Source organism: Manihot esculenta, chromosome 11 (genome assembly GCF_001659605.2).
Source record: "Manihot esculenta cultivar AM560-2 chromosome 11, M.esculenta_v8, whole genome shotgun sequence".
Lineage (NCBI taxonomy): Eukaryota > Viridiplantae > Streptophyta > Magnoliopsida > Malpighiales > Euphorbiaceae > Manihot > Manihot esculenta.
Genome location: NC_035171.2, coordinates 11,943,291 through 11,952,778, shown reverse-complemented (window position 1 = coordinate 11,952,778; position 9,488 = coordinate 11,943,291). Strand labels below are relative to the sequence as shown.

The following is a 9,488-nucleotide window of genomic DNA, read 5'->3' as shown; positions in this document are numbered from 1 at the left end:
CAAGTTGCAATTGAAGATGAGATAAACAAGGAAAATAATTTGAAATTCAAATTTCAAATCTCCAAGAGCGTTCAAAATTCAAAATTCAATATTCAGCTTATTAAGGAAAGTGCTAAATAAGAAAAGTGCTAAATAAAGAAAGTGGCAAATAAAGAAAGTGGCAAATAAAGAAAGTGCAGTCAGCAGAGCAATTTGAACTTCGAAAGTATATCTCTCTCGTCATGTGGAGTTTGTAGAAACAGAGTTCCCCTTTTCTACTCTTGCTCAAAACCTAGAATGCCCAAATTCTTCTACCACAGATACTTGGTCTCCCATCCATTTTGTTTTACCAATTGCAGGACTTGACAATCTCAAGGAGCCAGAATCGACGGTGGCTGCTATGGCTTCCCCTTCTCCAGTTCAGTTGCAACCAACGCCAAATCCGGGAGCCACATCGGAATCCAGATCAGGAACGGATATGGGTATGGTTCTTTCTGCTGGTTTAATATCTGATAATATTGATACTGTGGATGTATCTCAGTTGGATTTGGTTCCTCAAGTGCAAAATCAGTCTATTCACCCGATGATTACCAGGAGTAAAAACAATATTCAAAAGCCTATTCAGAAGTTGTGTTTAGCAACGATGTCTCAATCTCCAACTATGTTATTTGTTTCTAAAACAGTGGCCCATGCACTAAAAGATCCCAAATGGAGATTGGCGATGGAGGCTGAATATAATGCGTTAATGAAGCAGAAGACTTGGAAGTTGGTTTCTCCAGATAAAGCAGCAAATGTTGTGAGCTGCAAGTGGCTATTTCGAATCAAGACTGATGCCCAAGGAAATCCGATGAGGTACAAAGCCCGGTTAGTAGCCAGAGGGTTCACTCAACGCCCTGGTTTTGATTTTAATCAAACTTTTTCGCTGGTTGCTAAACATCCCACTGTAAGAATAATTCTATCCCTTGTTGTTGTTCATGGGTGGTCTTTGAGACGAATTGACGTTAATAATGCTTTTCTGCATGGTGTGTTGACTGAAGAGGTTTTTATGGAGCAACCCCCTGGGTTTGTCGACACTGATGCTCCTCATTATATTTGTCAATTGGAAAAGTCATTGTATGGACTTAAGCAGGCACCAAGGACGTGGTACTCTGAATTAACATCATTTCTTATTAGTGCTGGTTTTGAACAGTCGAAATTTGACAGTTGTTTGTTTATGTCGTTCAAAAATGGTCACCGTGTCTACATTCTTGTTTATGTCGACGATATCATCGTCACTGGCAGTAACTCTGTTTTGATTGAGCAGCTTATACAATTACTTGGTGGGAAATTCTCTATCAAAGACTTGGGCACTTTGCATTACTTCTTAGGAGTGGAAGTTACAAGAACTGAGTCTGGTCTGTTTTTGTCTCAACAAAATTATGTTAGAGAGCTTTTGGAAAAAGTAAGCATGCATGAAGCAAAATCTGCTGCCACTCCATTATCTGTATCTATGGTCTTAAGTAAACATGATTCGAATGCTTTGGATGATGTCTCCGAATACAGGGCGATCATTGGAAGTTTGCAATACTTGTTGTTAACTAGACCGGATGTTGCTTTCGTTGTCAATAAACTCTCTCAGTATGTTTCTCGGCCTACGTTCAATCATTGGGCAGCAGTGAAGAGGTTACCTCGCTATTTGGTTGGAACAATTGATCATGGTTTGGTCTTGCATAAACAATCCCCATTAAGTCTACATGCATTTTCAGATGCGGATTGGGCTGGTGACTGAGATGATTGAACATCAACAGGAGCTCACGTTATTTTTCTGGGGAGAAATCCCATCGCTTGGTCATCGAAGAAACAGAAATCTGTTGCTAGATCTTCAACGGAAGCTGAATATAGGTCAGTGGCTACAACTACAGCTAACTTGATTTGGGTACAAAATCTGCTTCTTGAATTGAAAGTTCGAATTCCGGATAAACCAGTAATCTACTATGATAATCTGGTGGCGACATATATGGCTGCCAATCCAGTTTTCCACTTGAAAATGAAACACATCGCACTAGATTATCACTTTGTCAGACTGAAGGTTCAAGGTGGCCATCTACGAGTTACCCATGTTTCTTCTAAAGAACAAATTGCTGATTTATTAACCAAGCCATTGCCAATTACAGAGTTTTCAAAGTTCAAGAACAAGATTGGTGTCGGAGCTCGACCACCATCTTGCGGGGGCATAATAGATAAGGATAATACTAAGCCTAATAGATAAGGATAATACTAAACCTTCATAAGGATAATACTTCGAGTGTTTTGAAATAACTTTCTGTTGTATTTAGATGTGTATAACTCTCTTATTTGTAGGATGTAAACAGGCTGTATGTATGTATTTAAACTCATCTGTTATTCATAATAATAAACACTTCTCCTATTCTCTTAAGAAGAAGATGCATTGGGCCGTATGGGCAAAAATTTGTGAACCGAAAAATAAAGGTGGTCTCAGTTTCAAGGACACGATAAAGCTCTTCTAGCAAAGTAAGGATGGTGCATCCTTATCAAGCCACAATCTCTTTGAGCCAGTGTTTTGAAAGGAAAATATTTTTCTTACACATCTTTTTGGCAAGCTATTCAAGGTGCAAAGTCTTCTTAGGGTTGGCAGAGTGTGTTATGGGGGAGGGAGCTCCTTATGCTTGGAGTTTTATGCTTGGAGTTTGGTGGCATGTAGGAGATGGGCAATCTATCTTTTGCAAAGAGGAAGCTTGGGAGCTTGGTTTATTCCTTCATCCCCCTAGAACCATTCCTAATCATCAAAGATAGATTACTAGAGTTTGTCAATATCTATCTAGTAATTCTGCATGGGACATGTCAAAACTCACAGCCAATTTTGAGGCCAATGATATATAGTATATCCTATCCATTCTTGTTGCTCTCTTTAACAGGGAGAACAAATTAGTTTGGCATATGGATAGATCTGGCTCTTACTCTGTAAAATCAAGATATTGGTTGGCTTGGAGTCAAAGAAAGCATTAGTGAATGAGGGGGGTTTAGGACCATCAGCTCAAGCAGCCAATTCAACAATCTAAAAGAATTTATGGAATCTGAGTTTACCAAGAAAAATCAAGGTGTTTATGTGGAATTTATTTCTTAAAAAGCTTCCTTGCAATGCAATCATCCACAAATGCATCAATCATCTTTTCCCACTGTGCAAATTTTGTGACCAATATGAAAGTAGTTTACATCTCTTTTTTGAGTGCCAACATGCTGCATCCATTTAGATCAACTCTCCCTTAAGGCTACGCTCTTCTCTCTTGCCTACACGGAAAATTATGGACTGCTGGTCTTCAATGCATGGTGTTGTGTCTAAACATCCGGAAAGCACAAAGCTCCTCTAGCTTATGGCATTTATTTTTTGGGAAATTTGAAAGATTCAAAACTCTTATGTCTTTGAGGATATCCACCTTGATCTGTTGGAGATGATTGCTATTGCTACAAAATTTCAAGATGATTTCAATCTAACTAGTGCCCTTCATATGAGTTCTGAAGAGAGAGAAAGACCTCAAGTTAGCTCATCATGGTAGACCCTTTTGAAATCGATCATAAAAATAAACTTTGATGCAACTATGGACCAACAAAAGGATAGAGGAGCAACTGCAGTTGTGGCAAGAAACTCTTTGGGCCACATTATTATGTGGACTTATCGTCTGTGAAACTCTATTACAAATCCTCTCACTCTTGAAGCCTTAACTTGTAGAGAAGCTGCCCTTATGACAAAAAAGAGAAACTGGGCTCGTACCATTTTGGAAGATGACTCATCCATATTTTTTGGGGGAAAAAAATATAACCAACACTTATTAATAAAAAAAAAGGAAAGAAAAATCATACTTTAGTTGAAGACATTCTTCACCAAATCACCAGCTCCTATAAATTTGGAGATTCTAAGCGGACACCCGAATGAGCCTGGCTCGAGTGTAGTCAGAATAAATCTTAGCTTTTTTTAATGTCTACTAAATTTCATTAAATTTGCCTTTGGCTTTTTTTTTCATTTAAATAAGTGTAATTTATGGTAAATTCCTGCCTTATAATAAGACCCATAAATTAATTCCTATTTAAAATTTTTGTACAACAATTAAGCTTTTAAATTTTAAATTCATTAAATAAATTGATGCTTTTTGTTAAAAGAAAATCTCATTTATTTTTAATTAATTTTTTAATAATAGTAATTATAACAATCAAAAATTGAAATTTTCAAACAAATTTGAACCTACAAACCAAAACCGATAACCTCCACCCCAAAATAAATTCAACAAATTTGATGAACAACCCAAAAGTAGAAGCTAGAAGGCATCGGCCATCTGCTGTCGTCATGCACTTAAGAGCATCAAGTGAGTCATTTTGGACACTAGTCCTCCCTCTTCCCTCCCACCACCCCACTCCAAAAAAACTAATAAAATAATAAAATTACATAAAAACAATAATTAATTAAATGAATTTTCTTTTATAAATTTCTTGATTTCAAATATTAGATAAAGTTTACTAATTTTTGTTAGGCACCAATATAATTTTATAGTTTAAATCCATATAAATCAAGGTATGGGCAAAATTTTCCTATTACTTGAAAGTATTATTATTATTTATTTGCAAATTATTTCCTACATCCAGTTTCAAATGCCACAAAAGTGAGATATATATTTAATAAATAGATACTCTAACATAACGAATTTGGGCAAGAAAAATCATTATTTATTTATTTTATATGCACTATTTGTTATTTCTGCCTTTCCTCCCTTAAAATTTCAGTAGCTTCTATGCTTATTCGTAATCTATACTCGATTCATTGAGTTGTTGTCTCCCTCTGTGGCCATAGAAATATTACGTAAGACAACAGTTTCTACAGTTAGCCCTGGTCCAAATCCGAACAAAACACCCCACTCCAGCCCTTCACCTAAGCTGCAATTCCCCTCCTCCACAGATTTGTTTCTCATCTCGTCCATGATAAAGAAAACAGAAGCACTTGACATGTTACCATACTCTCTTAGCACATGCCAACTAGCTCTAAGCTTCTCTTGTTTTAGATTTAATTTCATCTCGATTTGCTCAAGAATTGCAGGGCCACCAGGGTGAGCAATCCAAAATATAGAGTTCCAATCACTAATACCGATCGGCGAGAATGCTTGAACTAGGCATTTCTCTATATTCTCTGATATCAACTTAGGCACATCCTTTTGCAAGTGAAAAGTGAGACCAATTTCAAGTAAGTTCCCTTCAATGACTTTATCGGAATCAGGAAGGATTGTTTGCGATGCAGAGACAAGCTGAAACAATGGATGCTCAATCGAAGTATCAATATCAGAACCCACAATCAAAGCTGCAGCTCCATCTCCGAAAAGAGCTTGACCTACCAAGGAATCTAAATGGGTATCGGACGGACCACGAAACGTAGCAACACTAATCTCAGAACAAACAACAAGAACACGAGCATCCTTATTGTTCTCAGCCAAGTCCTTAGCCAAACGAAGAACAGTTCCACCAGCGAAGCAACCAAGATTATACATCATGAATCGCTGGACGCAGGGACGCAAACCGAGGATCTTGGCGAGGTAGAAGTCGCAACCAGGCATGACGACAATACTAGAGGTTGTGTAGAAGATAAGGTGTGTGATCTTGGACTTTGGTTGGCCCCATTCTTGTATGGCTTTACATGCTGCTTCACTTCCTAACTTTGGGAGCTCATGCTTCAATATTTCTTTGCGTGTACTGAGAGATGGTTCCTTGTAAGAGCAAAGATTTGGATGCTCTTTCAACATTTCTTCTGTTAAGTGCATGTAGCGTTTCTTGATCCTCGATTTTGCACCTGGTTACACAAATCACAAATGATAATAATGGATAAATAATGAAACAAAATCAATGGATTGAAACTAAAAGGGAGGAAAAATAAGCCTACATAAATGCATGAACTTGCGTTTTAAGTGGGTCAGGTGGTCGGACTTTGTGATCCTGAAGTAATAGTCAGGATAGAGATCCTGGGAGATAGAGTTAGATGGGGTGGCTGTGCCAATGGCTAGGATGGTGGCTGGACCTTTGGCTCGATGAGCCTCTCTTATCTCCTCAACTATTCCTGCCATTGCTTTCTTTCTATTTAATTTCCCGACAAGTGCTCCCAGAAGGCCACTTAAATAGGAGATATAAAGTAAATTTTTTTGTTTCGGTTAATCATAATTATAGCCATAAAATTAAAATAATACAATTTCACATACTATATTATATTTTTATTCAATTAATTTAATATTTAAAAGAAAAATATATTTTGCACTCACACATATAATCAAATAAATTTGAGTAAATCTAATAGATATCAGAATTAATTTAATATTTAAAAAGTATATATATATTTTGCACTCACAAATTTAATCAAATGCATCTGAATAAATCTGAAAGATATTAGAATTTATTCCTCCAATCTCCGTTTCCCATTAAAAATAAATATATATATTAATAAAATAATAAACATATTGTATATAATAAATATTTATCACAAATGAATCATTGTAGTAGCATCATAAATTTATTTTATATAACAAATATAAAATATATATATTATAATAACAAATACTTAATATATTTATTATACTATATTTATGAAGTATAATAAATATAAAAAGCTAATTTTCCTTTTAATATAAAGTTTAAATAAGAGAATATTTTAATAACAAAAAAATTCAAAAATTATATTATAATTTATAATTAACCCCTTTTTTAAATTCAATAGTTATAAACGTTAATTAACGTAAATGTTTTAATTTTTATCCAACAAAAAAAATCCTGAATCAAGCATGGTTGAATTTAAGTTTATCATATCCTTTTGAATTGAAAATTTTTAAGATTGGGTGTATTTTAGCTTAATTTAATTAAAGCTTTTTCGTAATATAGTCATTAAGCTTTTCCAAAATAAGGAAATAAATGAGCATGAATTTCAAATTGAATGCAAGATTAGTAGTTTCGTGGGAAGAACTAGTAAGAGAATTCTGCAAAATATCTATAAACCATAAAGTCAGCATAAGAGATTAGAGTAATATTAATTAGGGTTCCTACTTAAATATCTGACTCTACATTTATTGACTTATTACTTTACGTAATAAATTTAATCTTGTACACATTTATTTGCTGAATAGAATTTATTATTCACTTAATAAAATTTATTATTATTTAATCCCTTCGCTTATAGGTAACATGATTCGTGAATATTTTATAAATTAAAAAAATAAAAATTTTCATTTTAAATAAAAAATAAATGAATTAAATTAAATTTTTGTGAAATATTTGATTTTAAACAAGAAAAATATGAATACAGATACATGATAAATTATTTTATTATGAATGTTTGAGTGAATTATTCGCTTTGGAGTAAAATTTCCATTAAAGTATTTAAACTGTTATAATGAGTTCTTTTAGGTTGGATGTTATGTTAAAATTCATGAAGAATAGGTTTGAATTTACCAATGGAATTGAAAATGTGTTCCAATCTCCAAGGTATAGACTAGGGGTGAGCATTCGGTCGGTTCGGTTCAAAATCGAACCGAACCGAATAAACTGAAAACCAAAATTTTAATATTTATGAAAACCGAACCGAACCGATTTTGGTCAGAAATCGAATCGAACCGAACCGGTCTGATTCGGTTCGATTCTGTTCGGTTTAATCGGTTTCAATTTTTAATAATTTTTTTTATTTTTTACACTTTATTTTTAATATTTTAAAATTTAATTAAAATATTTTAATCTTAATATGATTTAATTTCTCTATATTATTGAAAAAATATATTATTATCACTAATCGATTCGGTTCGGTTTTTTCGATTTTTTTTCTAATCAAAATCGAACCGAACCGAAATAACCGAAATTTCTGAAATTAAAAACCGAACCGAACTGAAATGTATAAAAAACCGATCTAAATTTTTAAATCGATTCAGTTCGATCGATTTTTTCGATTTGAACCGAATACTGGTCACCCTAATGTAGACACTTATCATTTTATTTAGTTCAAAATATTTTATTTTTTAAAAAATATATTTTTCACAAAATATAATTTCATGTATTTAATACACAATAATATTCGTAATATAATTTTAAGTAAAATAAATTAAAGGATAAATTTATAAATTTTATTAAAATTAATTAATAAGAGATTCAATAATTGCATACTTGGGTCTATCCCTATTTATTTTTTTTACTAAACTCTAACCTTATCTGAGTTTGGGTTTATTAGAATAATCACCATCAATTGGGAAGGAAATTTTAATTTTGCACAAGACGACTATAAATTCAATTATTAATAAAAAAAATAATAATGTCTTTTTTTAAAAAAAAAAAAAAAAAAAACTGTTAGATATGAACGTATCGGAGGGTGCTACTCCTTGAGAATTCTTTGGAAGAAAAATGTTTGTAATCAATTGCATTATAGGATTTTGAGTGCTTAAAAAGTTAAAAAGATTATAATACTTATGTAACGACCCGGAAATCGGACCGCTACCGGCGTTAGGATCCAGATCGACTTAAGGTTGCCGGGACCCGTAGCAAGCCTAACATACATCTTGTATACCTGTTTAATCCCATACATGATCAATCATTTATATAAAAATTTAAACTTTTCTTTCATTCACCAAGCTTAACCTGTGCATGCACCACTCATAACCATAAAACCCCACACTGGAGCCCTCATCAAATGTTTCAATGGGGTAACATATCATACATTAAACTTGGTTTACATAAACATCATTAAAACATTTCATTAAAAGATCATGTACCAAAAAAAAGGATTAACGGGCCAAGCACAATTCTATCCTCAATACAATTCTTTACATTACATCATATAATAACATTTTACAATACATGTCCACATCTAGTTATTACATAAAGCATGACTTCTAATCCTGGTGACTTCCTGGACTAATCCGTACCTGCAAACCTGGGGGATTAAGGGAATGGGGTGAGCTACTAGAGCCTAGTGAGCAGAATAGTAAAAACATTATATTAAAATTCATGCTTTTATGGAATGCATCACATCACAAACAAATTATATTAAGGATGAACTTGTCACCAATAGCCCTCTACTTATCCAATAGTGCCAGAACGTAGAATGGGTCCTGCTCTTTCCCTTACATAACATATCATAACATTCCAATGTGTCAGGGACATAGAATGTGTAACAGCCCGGAAACCGATACCCCTCTGTAACGGTCCGGAAACCGATACCCCTCTGTAACGGCCCGAACCACTATCGGCGTTAGGATCCAGATCGGTTTAAGGCCGCCGGGACCCGTAGCAAACCTAACATACTTCCTATCACCTGGTCAAATCCCATACATGATCAAAACATTAACATAAAAACTTAAACATCTGATGTATATACCGAGCTTGACCTGTATGCGACATAACTGGAAATATAAAGAACCCCCTACTAGAGCCCTCATCAAAACTCTAGCTGGGTCAACATAACATACATCAAGCTGGGATCACATCCAAAGAACTAGAACCTAACC

The 9,488-nt window shown here is 34.1% G+C and overlaps 1 protein-coding gene across 1 annotated transcript; it reads right to left on the bottom strand.

Annotated features, from left to right (window-relative positions):
* Positions 1–3,092: 3,092 nt before the first annotated feature.
* LOC110625602 (chalcone synthase 3) lies at positions 3,093–8,644 on the bottom strand. The gene is made up of 5 exons (XM_021771236.1): positions 8,632–8,644; positions 5,897–6,079; positions 4,829–5,806; positions 3,686–3,711; positions 3,093–3,155 (listed from the first exon to the last, which is right to left on the bottom strand). The coding sequence occupies exons 1-5, from the start codon at positions 8,642–8,644 to the stop codon at positions 3,093–3,095; spliced, it is 1,263 nt and encodes a 420-aa protein (XP_021626928.1).
* Positions 8,645–9,488: the final 844 nt, after the last annotated feature.

What these genes read in the sequence shown, in the direction of transcription:
- LOC110625602 (XM_021771236.1), bottom strand. An exon ending in TGTAGAAACTGTTGTCTTAC is followed by an intron (nt 3,712 to 4,828) that starts GTAATATTTCTA and finishes TCATAAGGGCAG; the next exon opens with CTTCTCTACAAGTTAAGGCT. An exon ending in TACAAGTTAAGGCTTCAAGA is followed by an intron (nt 3,156 to 3,685) that starts GTGAGAGGATTT and finishes AAATTTGCACAG; the next exon opens with TGGGAAAAGATGATTGATGC.